The 16,365-nt window shown below is 35.0% G+C and overlaps 1 protein-coding gene across 5 annotated transcripts in view; it reads right to left on the reverse strand.

The window, feature by feature from the left end:
• Positions 1–16,365, reverse strand: part of DENND1A (DENN domain containing 1A) — a 217,968-nt gene that overhangs the window by 166,537 nt on the left and 35,066 nt on the right. For all 5 annotated transcript variants that reach the window (XM_049833161.1, XM_049833164.1, XM_049833160.1 and 2 more), the window contains exon 3: positions 15,100–15,143. In XM_049833161.1, coding sequence (XP_049689118.1) covers positions 15,100–15,143 — 44 coding nt within the window. The remainder of the gene's footprint in view (positions 1–15,099; positions 15,144–16,365) is intronic.

Genomic DNA, 16,365 nt, shown 5'->3' on the forward strand with positions numbered 1-16,365 from the left:
AATTTTGCATATTCATTTGTGAATTTAATGTGCAAGCTGTATCTTAACTCAAGTCTTTTTTATTTTTATTTTTAAACATTTTGCCGTATGCTCCCACTACCAAGTCAATGGAAGAACTTCAGAGCCTCTTAAATACACAGGATTGCTTTATTTCTCTTGTTCAAATGAGCTTCGGTAACAAATAATGCCATGCTGCAGCTACAATTAAATAAAACTGCACTGATAAAGTGATATGCAAATTGATGGTCTAATGCAAACAATCTACTCTTAGAAAGACACACGATACAACAGACATTCAAAGTGGAACAAGAAGTGTAAGTAGAAGTTGGAGAGAAATGAAATTAAAATACAGGCAATCTGTGAAAAATGATGAATGATTAAGGCAAGACACTCAAATATTAATGTGAGTCAGAGAAGGGAAACAATAAACCACAAAAACCAACAGGTTGGGGACCTGTATTTGGAAGCCTATTGGGAAGCCTGAGGAAAAACAGGAAGAAGTTGAAAAGACTACCTAGAGTACAGACAAGACCTTTAGCTGTGGATCATGGGGGAAAAAAACAAAACCAAACCAAAACAACAAGCCCAAAACCCCACAACCATATTACAGAAAGCACATACATTTTTACAGAAGGACAATTCAAATATTACAAGAGAATGGAGAATTGCAAGTAAGATAAGTTTTCCATGGAGAGAAGAGATGACTCAGTGATGAAAAAGATGAATGCTGGTTTATTTCCTTGACCTTAAACCAGAGGTGAAGTATAGGTGAGGTTGCTCCAAGTGAACGCTAAACAGAAAGGGTGGAAATACAAATAGTTTTCATCTTAACCAGCTTGAAATACCATCTGAATCCACAAAAAAACCATGAAATCCATCCTCTTTGCATGGAGGGACACCCAGAGAGTTTCAAGAACACATCAACAGACTGACGAAGGAAGAAGGAGAAGCTGGAGAGCAACGAGGGTTAAGAAGAGAACAATGATGGTCAGCCTTATGGGATCAAGGAAGGTAAGAATAGGTAATAGGATCCTGACTTGACCAGCAAGCAACTATAGATTATTTTATTTCTGCTAAGAAATAACTTCAAATTCAAACGTTACAAAAATGTTAATATAGCATAAGAGTGCTAAGATATTAACTGAAGCAAAATATTATCCAATTACTTTGAAATTTGGGTTGTACATTTATCTACCCTATAGCCACAAAACCGTAAACTGCTCTTACATTTAAGTAATCTATTTGAATAATTTTAAGCTAACGATTAATTAAATCATCCACTGCAAAGGGACAACAGGTTTAAGAATTTAAAAAGTTGCCAGCGGACCCAAATAACCAACTTAAACCTGACAATAACTCTCTTTAAAACCCAAAAAGTGGTGAAAGAAAAAGTACAGAACAATCTAGAATACCATAAATTCTGTTAGCTATCCCGAGCTGGTCAGAAATTCATATACTTTTGCCTAGGAAAGGGAACATCTTTCTGCACAACAGTAAGTACCTCAGTAACAAGTTTTGATAACTACTTCAAACATTTTACAAAGCAACTACTTACAATGGATAAGGAAATGTAGTCATGTTTTAAAATTTTATTTAAAGAATATAAATGTAATAAAGCAGTGCCAGCACAAAAAAATTCAACCACTAACTCGAACACAGCTATGAGTAACAAACAGGGATCAGTACATCCTGTGTTTTGAAAATTTAAACTTTAATTTGCATTTATTATTAGTGTCAGTTTATATGATCTTACGTCAAATTTTCCTAAAGTTATTACTACAGATTATTCTCATCAATTAACAAGTGCCATGTACTTGTGTAGTTAAAAACTAGAAGAAACATTCCAATTCAAGCAGCTTATAAAATCTACTTCTCAAATTAGAAAGATATCCTGCATGCAAAGGCCAGTGTCACAAAGCCACAACAAAAAGCTGAGATTTTGCAAGATTACAAAGCAGAGAAAGCAAAGAACAATAAACTTAAAAACAAGGTTTCTTTAGATTTTAAAGATTTTTCTACTTTTTAGAAAACTGTTACAACACAGATTCTTTTTTAAAAAAATCATTGCTCGTTTAAAATGTTCATGTCAAATTTCATCTTGCATTGATTTTATCACAAAATCTTTTTACTTCTTATAGCAGTACTGAACGTTACCAATTTTTATAATGCTCAAAATATTTTAAGAATTACATTTTAATCAGTTCTTTAAAAGAATGTTCTACCCCAAAAAGTCAGGAGCATAATTTGCTTAATAGCATTAATTTAAATTACCTTAGTTTTATCTCGACTTTTTTAATTCTATTAGTATTCCAGTACAACTTTACAGCACTACTTTATCCATTTGCTTAATGTTCTAAAAATCCGTTAGCTCTTTTTGAGCAATTATGAAGCTCAAATTAGGGGAGCACAAAAGCCACTTCTGCCTGTATGAGGGTCAGAAGGGGAACAGTACCCAGTATGAAATAACATCATTTCACTGAAGGTAACCAACTGTTCTCAGGAAAATGCTATTTTTTAAAAACAAACAAAAAAACCAGGACATATATACACAATCCTGGTAACAGGAAGAGCATGAGATAAATAACATTTCCTAAGCATATTGAGACTTGCTATCATTTAAATATTTTAAACGTACAAAATATGTGCACAGATGGGCAACTTTTCTACTTGCATTACTAAAAACATATTTCAAGATAAAGCTCAAAATCCCTGAATTTTTTAAACCTAATTGTGACTCTGTTTCTTAGAATTCACACCCCAAGGCCAAAGCTTTCCTGCCACCAGTCCTTCAAATCTGATTTGGACATTACACGGGAGGAGGCTCCAAGCCTCCCTGAGGTCTCACTCCTTTTACAACATACGCAAAAACAGTAGATAATGGGCCTACGCTGAATTCACTGCTCTGCACAGCTCCTCTTGGGACACAGGCCCAGCAGATGTGATAAAAACTGTGTCAGAGAAGTAGCTCTAGTTTTTGCCTTAATGACAACTTCAACCTCTCAACTAATAGAACAAAAGAACAGAAGTGACTATTACTTTTTTTCCAGTAGAAAAAAATCTGAAAGTAAAGCTGAACTAAATAGTTAAGCAGTTTTTCAAAGAGGTCTCCTCAATAAATGTCTCTAAACCTCCTTCAATAAAATTAAGATTTAGTTTTATTTGAAGAGAAATGGATTTTAGCTAACATGCTAAAAAAATAAAAAAATAAAAAATCTACAGCTACTGTTGTAGGAATAATTGTTCCAGTCTTAAATCACAAAGAATTGAAACATTATACAAGCAAGCACAAAAAAAAATAATAAAAAAATCAGGTCCAATTATGTGCATCAACACTGATCAATTGGTAAAGATAAGAAGTGTCAATATCAGAAAGCTAGAATACTAATTGAATTAAATACATTTTAAACATTTAGTGACTAAAAATGAGGAATATCTTCACTTCCACATTTAGGAAAAATTAGGTGAGCACTATAAGCTGTGAAAAGATAATCACATATTTCTCACACCAGAAGTCAATTGCACAGGTATATTGCATCAAAAACAAAGCTTTAAATATATACTTTGGTTAACATTTGTTAAATATTATAATTCTGGCTTAAGATGACTGGCCCTTTTAGAGGACGTCTCAAATACTCTATTCAGCTACAACTGCATACCCACTTAATCAGCAATCATTGTTCTCTGAGGCAGGACTTTGTTGTCAAGACAAGCACTGAAACCTTTAAAAAATTTCAGAACTGGCATAAGAAAAAAGTGATCTTTGTCAAACAAGGACAAATTTATGCAAATCTTTTATAAACATTCACAAACATTTATTTAGCTTTTGAAATGTTGGCCTCATTTGAGAGCATGAAAATGAGGGGGAAGTAGGAAGATGCAAAGGACAGCTTAGAGGCTGGCACACTACATAAATATTCAGAAGGAAGATTATAGGATTCATGTTAGGCTGTCTTAGGTTTCTCCAAAGTCCACATAGAATACCAAAGAACAAAACTAACGAGAAGTAGAGCAGATGTTAGACAATGCAGCAGCCCTCTTTTCCACACTCACTTGGCTATACTTCGATGCTTTCATTTTTTCTTTCAATATGGTTAGGTCATTCAAGGATTCTCCTATAGACTCTGTATTGTGGCTACAGAGCTATAAGCTGGACCTCTGTCAGCTTTCCAAAAGTTCCCAATGAAAAGGCATTATGCAAATTCTACCTCTCTTACTCTCTTTCAGGAAAAAAAGCCTCCAGTATGCAGTCATTGGAGTATTGGAAGTCCCAGCCTTCATTTCTGTATGGTTGTGTTTGCCTTAGGGCCATGCTGCTTGTTTTGACAGTGGATCCCCCTAGATAGTTGGGATTAGTCGAGCTTGTTTAGATAAACTTGAAATCAAGGCCTTCTCTAGGTAGACAGCTAGATGTAGCTACTGAGTTTCCAGCTGCCTTCTTCTTTCATCCCAAAACAACTGCAGATTCACAGTAGAGATCACAGCCACAGGCTATGTCACATACATAAGTACAAAATTAAAGGCTGCTAAAAGAAGCCTTTGTAAGTCTTAGTGCTAAAATAAGGAATCTGTACTGCATAGTTTAAACAAATTATTCAAGAAGCACCAATAAGGTCTACAACCGATAGTTAACAAGACACATTCACAAAAGAAATACCCTGTTTACATAAATGGGCAAGATCATGCTTTGTTAATCACTTCTGCACTATCCACTGTCCAACCTTTTTAAAAATATATGCAAGTAAATACTCCACAGTATCTGCTAGAGTATCTGAAAATGAGCTCTGTTTATCAAATACAAACTTTATGATCACAGGAGACTATTATGACAGCACTATTCCAATTAGATTTTTCAGTCATGTTCACAACAAGATTGGGCCAGATTTGATCTTTACTCTAATGAAGTAATGCAAACCATAGGAATGCATTCACAAAAATATAATACGTTAAAAGACAAGGGCCAGAGCTCCAAACCTAAATTAAAACCTAAAATCAAATCCTGCCCATGTAACTATATTACACCTTTATAAATCTGCATTGTAGTTCAGCCCCAACAGGAGATTCCTTTTTTTTTGGGGGGGGGGGGGGGGGGGGGTGGAGGGGGGGCAACCACAACCAAAAAAACCAGTTCTGGCTTTTAAAGACTGTAATCTCTTCTAGCTGGGTACAAATTTTCATATACACTTCTGCAGCATCCAGGCACAACAGACAGGAAACTAAGTTAAAGGAAAAATTAATCACTAGGATGTTATAAACAACCAACCAGAAAAAAAAACCCAAAACAAACAAACAAACAAAAAACTTAGTTCAATGAATAGTAAATATCATTAAAAATCAACTCCTGTCCTTTGCTCAAGAAAATGATGTGAAGAAACTTGCAATGTTGAAAACAGTTTAAATAAAGATAACAGCAGAATTTTACAGTTAAGAAGCAAAGGTAAGAATTTGCCACCAACTTCTCTGCCTGTGTGCAAAGAAGGACTTCAGTATCACTTTCCTGCCATTTCCATATTACAGAAGTTCTACTACTTCTCACTGTTAAATTAAGTCATTTCACTGACAAGAACTTTTATAGAAATTCAAAGCTTTAAGAAGTGTGAGAGAGTAACATCAGACTCCAACTTCTTCCTGCACTGGTTACCAAAGAGAATATTAGAGTGTATACTGAATTCAATTAGTCACTCCATATCATAAATTCTCCATTAAGTGACATCCTTAGCAGGAAATCAGCTACAGACTGGGAATCCTAACCAAAATACATAATTCCTGAGAAGTAATGAGAAAAACAGTTTCATCATGCCATTGTACTTAAAAGGAAACAGAAGAACACTTTTAGAATTGTTACCTAAAAATTAAACATTTCTGCTAAGAAAAATGCCACGGATATACCTAGCACAGTGTTATCAAATACCAGAAACTGATATACTTCATGGATTTGCCTTCTCACAGAAGTCTTCTAATTGCTATGACCAAGATCCTCCTTATTGCTGGAGAGAACATGTCGCTGTGAAAGAGCTTTAAAGCTACTCACTAATGAAGTTACTTAATAACTCCATTACACAGGTATTATCTACTTTTTGCAGCTGAGGAAACATAAGAAAACTAAAAAACTATCCCAAAGGGGGCAACAGCTGACCAATTTTTAAAATTCAGGAGTACCTGTTTCTCAGACTTGCATTCACATCATACCTATTTGAGAATTCTCTAAAGGAGAAGGAAGGAGAAAATGATGATATATGATGAGGACACCAGTGCCCCCAGGGAAAGAAGAACTTTTCTAACATTAAACTTTGCAGAGATGAGATAGAGTCAGTGATCACCTTAGATAACTGAAGGTTATAAGAGGATACAGCTTTTCAAATTTATCAGTATTTTCACAACTTTTAGATTTCCAAATACGAGAATATGCTAGAGAAAATAGTGATTAAAAACCTGAAAGCTGTAAAAACATTCATTAGTCATGGAAAGTGTTTTTTACTTGAAGAAATGACAGCTGATATGTACAAAGATAACTGAACTTAGAAACTTAAGTTTTCCAACTACAAAGCTACGAACTTTGGACTTCCCTGGGTTAACAGAGAATAATTTCCAACTTTTCTCTATAATATGCCACCAGTTCTACGCTGCTGCCCAGACACATGTGAAAATTTGAGTATGTGAATATCAATTAATGTCTTCTATCAATCACCAAGAAATCCTTTCTTTCGGGCTACCTTCCAATAATTCCTTTAAAAAATAAATTAGAAAAAGAACAGAGAATAATGCATGCAAAATAATTTGGGAAATTCAATTAAGGCATTATGCAATCTATATGCTTTGCACTATTTATAACATTATTTAAAAGTTATACTAAAACCAATAGCAGGTATGCCAACACAGACCTCACAATTATGGCTATGAAAAAAATGCAGTACTAGGAAATTAAAATATGTAAAAATCTCAAAATTCCAGTTATACACACTCTTATAGACTAGTTTTCTTCCACAGCTAAGGTATAAAGTATTAAAAACCATATATCTTCCAGGACATGCATTCTACTATTTTGCTATGTTATAGTAACTTGGAATTCAGTATACCTGCCATTTAGCACTCATATGTCCACTGGCATTCCTACACACGTCTTCTGTGTCGTGTCTTCTGCAGGGCGCTCCATGCCTACACTCTAATCTACAGAGGGCACAGGGTTTTGACAGCCATGCAGATGACTACAACTGAATACTTGTTATTACTGAAGTAACAAATCACCATCTGACTTCACTGAGAAACAACATTTTAACATAAAATTCCTCCTCCTGAAAAGAATGGACAGATTATGTGATTCTACAGTTCATCACTTGGGGGTGTAAGGTGTGGAGGAAATAAAAGGTCATGCCTACTTTAAGTATCACACACAGCAAGACTCTCTAGCTAGGAAAACCGAAAGTTATCTTTCCATCCACACTGCCTCAAACCCAAACTCTAGGAAGTCCCTTTGCTGTTGAGTGTAAGTCACAGAAGTCTCCTGCCACCTTGGAAATCAACGAAAGCAAAGGGACAGCAATCTTCTAGAACTCCCTTTCCTACCCTTTATATGCACCAGCACCTGGCTACAAGAACTCAAGATGATTCATTTAAATAACAAAGCACAAGCTGTTTCGTCTGGTTTGATGCTCTTTTACATGCCACAGGATGCTCTGCAAATAATAATAAAAAAAAATACCTTTACTTCCCACTTGCCTTTTGTCTTTACAGCACCTTCAGTGAAGCTTTAGCTTCTTTATCACTTTTTTTTTTAATGCATTTATACACTGGGGTACGGGCAGACAAGTTGCAAGAGCGAGAATCCAAAGAACTGTTTCCTCCTCCACATGCTCAGGAAACTTTGAAGCATTAATGACTACTTTAGGAGCTACAAAGCAAACGTTCTCTTTACTTTGTTAAAATAGTACAGCCACATTAAAGAAGCAATAGAAGACATATTAAGGGGGAAAAGCACTGCAAGACAGAGTATTAGCAATGCTCGTTTAGTAGGATGGTCTCAGAAACAGTCTTAGACATCACCATTTCAGATTTTTAAGCTAGATAACCAAGTCATCCCACTAAACTCTTGGTTTAAAAGTCACCTCTAATCAACCGAGAAATTGTTTAACTACTTTATGACTGTTAATATATAAGACATGGCATATCTCAGATTGATTCATAACTCTAACCTTGACGACACCACTTACCTGCTGATACTTATTTTAGTTATATTTCAAAATAAGTTCTACTGTTTGCAAAGGATAGTACTTCCCAGTATTCCTGTACATGCAAACATCAACATAATCAGTCATAGCAAGGAAGACCGTTACATGCATTGAGAAGTGTTGCCAACAATTTTAATATGCCTATAGCCACCATATTGTTAGGCGCTTGAATTTTATTTTATTTTTAAACAAAACAAAGATACTTCCTACATATTACAAGTTTTTAAACAATATTTTTAAAACTGTTTATGAATCGATCAATAGCACCAGTATAGAATTGAATAGTTCAAGAGAAGGAAACAAGAGAACTTTCTAAACTATTTTGATAATGACTGGCTTAACAAACCGAAGGAGAATATTATTGCATAAGCATCTCCCATTTTAAAGAAACCCATCTTTACTTGAAGTGAATATTTTATAGTTTTATCAATAAATTTAAACATAAGTGATAATGATTACTCACTTTAGGCCTGATCCCACAACCTTTACTCACACAAGTAGTCCCACAGGATTTTAATATGACTACCTCAACGAATAAGGGTTGGCAGGACAGGTTTTAAATTATTCATATATTCACAGATTTTTAAGGCCAGAAGGGACCATTATGATCATCTAGTCTGACCTCTTGTATAACAAAGGCCATACAATTGTATCCGGTAATATTTGCACTCATCTGAATAATTTGCGGTGAAATCAAATTGTGTTTATTGAAATTCCAATATTGATTCAAATTTTACATGAAAGAAAACTGAAATTGTTTAGAAAGTGGTTTGAACTACATTTCATCACACTTGAACCCAATTATTCCTCTGTTTCTATTCAGAATGTTTCTAACTTCTGGACACTGGCTTTTGACATGGCTTTTGCACACAGACTTTAAAGTCCAAAACTATCTCAGATACTCTCAGGCCAAACTCAAGACAACCCCAGGCTCCATCAAAAGATTAATTGTCAGTTAATTACGATTTGTTTTCTGCACTTTCACCACTCCTGCCCAGCACCATGATTTCTGGAATACAGATATCATAACTGGGAAAACATTCGACTAATGTTATCAGTGATGCAACGAACAGGGAAAACAGCATCTCCACCTCAGCTCTTTCATAGACAGGAACAAATGGAGTAGCTACTGAGATGACTAACTTTAAAGACAAAAAACCAAACCAAAACAAAACAAAACAACCCAGACAGAAATAGTTTTGAGTACTTTCTCACTCAGCATGCTTTAGACTTCAGGACTAACTTTTTTCAGGGATACTTAAAGACTGACCTACTATTTTGCAATGATTTTTGCAGCCAATCACCAAGTAGTAGTAAAATAAACACATAAAATAATAAAGAAACCTAGTATGCTATGATGCTATGTGAAATTCCATGCAGATCTGATGGATTAATAAAACCAGCTAGTCTATTAATCTGTTAAATATATACTCTGGCTGAATTCTCTCATCATAGAAATACTTAACTACTATAATCCTTAGATTTACTAACTGCAATTCTAAATTGGAACTTGGATGAACAGATTATGTCAAAGGTTCTATTAAGATGCAAATCATCCTTGCCATGTACTTCTCAAGGTTTGCAACTCTATTTAGCACAAATGCCTTGTAATGCACTTAGAAGAAGGATAGCATACCCTACTACATACACAGTGACATTAGATTTGAAGAGGTTCTGCTTTTTTTATACTAATTAAATGATACTAGAGAAGCACATAAAAGGCACAAATAGAAATACATAAGGAAAAACTGGCCTCCCACCTCCCTCCCTCCCCTCCTTTCCTAAAGAAAAGGTAATGAAAAAACAACTTGTACCACACAACAAGGATGATAGAATAAGAGCAAACGAGGAATAGATATTTTCTTCACTTTCCTATATTAAACGATACACATCTAGTCTAGAAAAATACTCTGAAATCAGAAATACTCAGTTCCATAGTCAAAGCCCATGGTTTATTCCTGTCCACTATGTCTCAGGACTTGAATCAAAGAACCCAGCTTTGTCTTCATAGGGTAAGTTGTCTCCAGAATGCTTCAGTGAAACAGCAGCTGTACTATCTGCACATAAGGTACAAGGTGATCTCCTTATGCATTACACAGACTGCTTGCCTACCTACCCCATACAAAGGTTTCCATTCATGCTGCTATTTTACCGCTACCTCGTCAATAGGGGTCACTGTACAAGGAAAATGTTTATAACTATCCTACATTAACTTTTACTAGGCTTTCACTTAAAAAGACTCCCTGTATGATGCAGTATGATAGCTCTATACAAACTGAGAGTATCAAATGCTTCAGAAGTGAATATCAAATACTTCATATATTTACTATTTACACTGCCTTGGTTTTACTACAAAGTGGCTTTCAGAACACTATAACTACTTTTCTAGATTTTCTAAATGACTAATTACTCAACCTTTTCAATCCAACTTCTTCATCTACTTTTGAAAGGACAGCTATTATTTTAAATTACTCTTAAGACGGGTTTTGTCGTGCAGTGTATGCAACCTGTAAGGCAAAAACTTTATACTAAGAATACTATGTGCAATTCAGAAATATCAAATTGGATTATAATCATCCCTCTTCAAGCATCTAAGTCCTCTTAGTGCACACAGATTTTGCAAGATAGGGGGGTTTATGCTCCATTTATGGCCAGCACTTTGTAAATACTCTCCAATCACACAAGTCTTACAATGACACAAAGAAAGGGTGCTTTTTATTTTTCCCTGTGTGCAATGTTTCTACAATGCTCATAGACTTTGTACAAGAAAGACCATTAGTTTCTATATAAAGACTGCCATAAAAGTTTTATAGTTTCTATAAATGTATAAAGATTGTTCGTTTCATTATAGACTCTGTTTCAATGCCAGTGGAAAGAAAAATTACCAGCAAAATCGAAGTAGCAATCTGCATAAGTACCAGCTTGCAAGTATGCATACCTCAGTCATTCTTGTAGTAATTAACTGATACATACAATAGTTCATCAAATTATAGACAAGTCATCATACCCACTTGAAGCAGCTCACAAATGGGAACTATCACCACATAATTTTTAATTTCCCTCCCAGATGAACTATAAAGATTAAAACAGTAAGGAACCAAATGATGCACCTCTCAAAAAGCCATTTTAAAAATGTATTGCATTTTACAAAATTGTGTAATTCCTGCTGCACCTCCGATTGATTGACTGTTTTCTATTTTTATATATTTATACATCAACTATTTGCTGAAACACTCTTTCTGATAGAACTTCGTTTCTTTGCAACAAACTTCCTTGTATTAAAATTAGTTAGCCCAGGATAGCTATTAATCTTGGGATTAATCTTCAAAATGCTGGACAGCCAAAATTCATATGGTGATAAGAGTACAGCGACCTGGCCATAGTTTGGTAGTTATAATACTCCAATAGCACAGGATTTCACCTACAAAAAAAGCATTTCATTACTATAGCTTTATTAGGAACCCAAACCAGAAAAATGTAATAATATATAGGTATTTTTCTGCTAGACCATTGACTTCTTTTTTAAAGGATACTTCTACCTATAGTGACTGTATTTTATAAAGAATAACTAAGAGTTCTCATCTGTTTTAAATTCTAAGACCATTGCTAAAAAGCTAGCACTGAAAAACTGTTGCTTATAATGTCAACAATTACTGTATTGCATGTTAGGTACAACCACATATACATAAATACACATTTAATTCTTAAAAGCTATTATAAGATACCCTAACAAGTTAATAAGCTCTTATATTCAAAAATTTATCTCAAAATTACTTCAGCCCCCCTCCTGCCATTCAAAAAAAGCCCCCTAGTTTTAACCATTTCTATTTCTAGTGGCCTGGAGCAATCATTAGCATTTTCTTTCCTTAGTATGGCTCCTAAGATACCTTGTCTATGACATTTTCTATAAAATATTCCGTTATACAGTTATTTAACAGATTTAAACCATAGATGTCATTGTGGTCTGAACGTGTCAAAGACAACTTGAGGGGAAAAAATCAGGACACGCAGAATTCACTTTGTCAGTAATTACAATCAAAATTCCTACAATGTGGCTAGCCTGCTCATTACTTCCTTACTTTGTATCAAACCCCTTATTTACATTTCAGATTACATTTTTCATGAAACAGTAAGATCTATCAGAGCTGAGAGGACTGAAATAATGAGGGAGAAATATTTTAATAAAATGTGTTGGGTCTGCATTACTTCCGTGTCAGAAAGAAAGGTTTCTTCTGTAGCGATGGATCATTTATTCTGTCTCTAAATGAGAAGCAAAAGATGAAACTGATGAACTTTTACTGCCCATTTGTCTTTAGCAGACAATTAAGACAGAAGATCAAAATGGATTATCATACCACGCAGACAACTGGCCCAACAGTAATACATCTCCGGGACCACAGATTTGTAACTCTCTTTTATCCCTCCCCTTTCTTCTTACTCCTTTTTCCTCTCTAAAGGCAATGCTAGCTTTGTGGCTCAAGGGGAGCCAAAAGGCTGGTCATCATTATTCAGTCACAGATGTCAATCTAACCTCCCTTTTTTCTCAGTTTCTAAAGCAGTGAGGCACAATAATTTGTGACAGATTCTTTTACTGTAAGGTACAAAGAACACACAGAATAAAACATCTAGCAGCAGCGAGGGTCTCTGATCAGATGTGCTGGTACATGGGAAATACAGTGTATGTAAAAACAAGCACTGATAGTTTAGATGAATAAAAAAAACTTGAGGTGGTTTTTTTCCTTTTTTTTTTTTTTTTCTTACTAATAAGTGCTTTACCTTGTGTTGATTTAACTCAAATATTCCTTCTGGATTAAATCATAAATGTTTGATTGCTAGAAACAATTTTTGCCTGCACTAACATGCATATCATCTCTCCCCTTTGCATACAGAACACATGCAGAAAAATCAAGGGTTTCATAGTGTGTATCTTTATCTTCAGTGACTTAGCACTTCTAAAATTTTTTTTCCAAAAACCAATAAACCAGAAGTTTTAAGAAATAAACCTACTCGACTCATTTGCAGCCTATACATTTCTCAGAGCTCTAGATTAATCAGGAAAAACATGGATGTAGCTCTTCCTTTCTATGTTGGGGGTTTTTTTTCCTCTGGCTTACTTGAATATTCACAAGTGATTTTTCAAATCTAAATCCGTCAGCTGTGGACATGCTCTCTTAGAGAACATATAGCCACTATCAACACAAAAAACATTCTTTCTGTGCATCAAGAGGGAAAATATTTTTTAAATCTACTCTGACTTTGAGAAGTTCAGCTTCCTTTCTTTTGCTTTCCCTATAAGTTTGAATGCGCAAAATATTTGATGATTTAAAAATCCATTCCATGCCCACAAACACACAAATGCACTACTGTGTATTTTATGGGGTCTAACCTCAGAAATCAGAAATTCTGACTATAACTTGGTGAATATCTCAAGAAATACGTATAAGCCTGTGGCTCCTCTGAGTTTGATTCAGTCTTGCATATTCATAGCAATATTATACAAGTCTAATCATTTCCAGCAGAAGGAAGAGGACTCTTAAGAATTTTATAAAGTAAATTTTTGTACAAGACTCTCCTGTAATACCTTGATCATGGACACAATTGACTGTACCAGCTCTGAAGCACCACCAGTTCACATATGACTAACCTGATAAGCTACTATGTGCTGAAAAGTAGTTAGTCTTTCACGTAAATACAAACTTAGGGATCTATTTATTCACAAATTACAGACCGACAGTGGCAATAAGGGTGTAGTCCCCCCAAAAGTTTAGATCCATGCTATACTTCATGTAAAAAGGAAGTCCTATTAATAAACTACAGTGAAAAGCTGTCAGGTAGTTGAATAGCTGCTTTGAAAAAAAATACTATTACTACTACTACAAAAACACTCAGAAGCCCTGGTCAAGGTCCCATTGCATGGAGTGATTACAGCCAAATATTAAAACATTTGTTCTGGCCCTGACGAGCTATCTCATCTAACAATTTGTTTAATGCTTTAATCTAAATGCCACTAATTTTCATATTGATGAAAATGTAACTAGAGGGACAGGATCTAAAATAAAATAGCTCTGCTGACCCTAACTCAGTATCAGAGACTCACTGAGGCAAAATTTATTGTTATTAGTTATACAATGCCATAACTTCAGCACTTCCCAGAAATAAAGGTGCAAGAAATCAGCTTGCACTCACAACCCAGATGCAGCAGTTACCCTAAACGCTGACAAACAATAACAGCGCATTAACTCCAGTAGTACTTATAGACACCACAGTAATAATCCCCTCTCCCTAACCTCCGACCCCTGCCCCAATCCACTTCTAATGAGACACAGTAAAATACAAGGTAACTTGAAGTTGTTAATTTCAAAGTCAGCTAGAGATCCTGTGAAAAATTCCAGATTCAATCTGTGTATAAACTAAATGATAAATACCTGTGCGTTCTACCTGCATATTCGTATTTTTATACCATCTTTTTGAAACAGACTAGAGACTGCATGATCAGGCAAGAATTTAAAAAATGTACTGTAGTGCCAGGTGCCCAGTTAAATATAGCTATAAACCTTTCAGACAATGAAGTGAGGACTGCCAAATGAACTGCAGGCTGTGGCACCTAAAGGCAAAAAGTGAAATTTATTAATCAATTTTCCTTCCCGCTCTCATGTTCGCTTGTAAAAACTAGACTGTAAAACAATCTTATGAGATCCAAAATTCTTCCGTTTTCTGCTTTAAATGTAAAAATGTTTTTATCCTTCTGCTCCTAATTACAGCTTCTTTTTCTTTCTAAGAATGCATTTATCTCTTTCAGTAAAAAGAGCAGTAATAATATGTTGAACAACCCTGAAATAAATTTTGTCATGTAAAAAATTAATTACGCATTCCAAACCTGGTCACTGTAGCCTTCTGGGAATTGCCTCCGCACCTCAGGATCTGTAAATAATTGACAGATAATATTAATTGGCTTTGGATTAGTGAGCAAGCAGAGAATCACACATTAATATTTGATCAGAAGATGATAGCAACCCTGGCAGGGGATCCAAGGAGGGCAGCTGAGGCTGCTATGTTGATAAGAGCAGGGAAGGACTTTTCAAGGCTCTCCCTTTACCCTCCTCCAGAAAGACAAAAACTGTGTATAAAGCATACACACACAAAACACATGAAGCCAAAAATGTCTGTGTGTACATACACATGCATACACACACACACATATATGTAAATATATATTTATATATATATATATTTTATAAGAGATGTCCTGGTGCTACACTGAACTTTAGGCTGTTACGTTGTGCAATATCTTTCTGGCTGCAATTTGCCAACTAGGCTTGTCACCAGAAAATGGTTACCAAATGCACTTTGATTTTGTTTTTAATCAGGTAACTACTTTTGCCAGCTACAGACACTGTGTTGATTAACCTCTGTAGATGGTTTTCAGTGATACCACAATACAAATCTCCCAAAATTACTTTATAGTAATGTTAAGGCATGGTCCCTAGAAAAAAAATATTTATCCAGAATTTGAAAGATGTAATTAATATAGCCCTGGAACCTCTGTCATCAGGAAAACAAATGTTAAATGCTTCACATTAGCAAGCATTCAAGACTGATGCAACATACTTATTTCTCTGGCTGTCAGAATAAATAATATGATAGTATTCCCTGAGAAGTTATCTTAAATTTAATTAGAGATGTTCATAAAACAACGGAATATCATGATTGAAATTATTTATATGACAACCTATTTAAAACAGAATTCTTCAAAGCCATCCATCTTTCAAAGGAATGTCTGAGAAGACCAGATTCCATTCTACAAAGAATTTTTTTAATCACAAAAAACAAACCAGACAACAATCACACAAGAGTTCAGAAAAAAGTGTAGTGCATGGAAAAACCAACCAGTATGCTATGCAGTTTCTACCCTTGTTGGAATCCAATGGGTTTGGTTGTATGACGCTTGGCTCACTGGATACACTGTTTTCACAAATTTTGATCATTATGTAGGGAGTGACGTCGCATACACAACCTCTGCTGCTGCATTACTGCTATACTGCCTTGTAGCTAAGGCTTGAGTGGAAGAGTCATTTTTATGACACATGCACCATACACTTATTTCAGAATAGTCCCACCCTACCCTACATTTCTCATTGGCAAA

Source organism: Accipiter gentilis, chromosome 29 (genome assembly GCF_929443795.1).
Source record: "Accipiter gentilis chromosome 29, bAccGen1.1, whole genome shotgun sequence".
NCBI lineage: Eukaryota > Metazoa > Chordata > Aves > Accipitriformes > Accipitridae > Astur > Astur gentilis.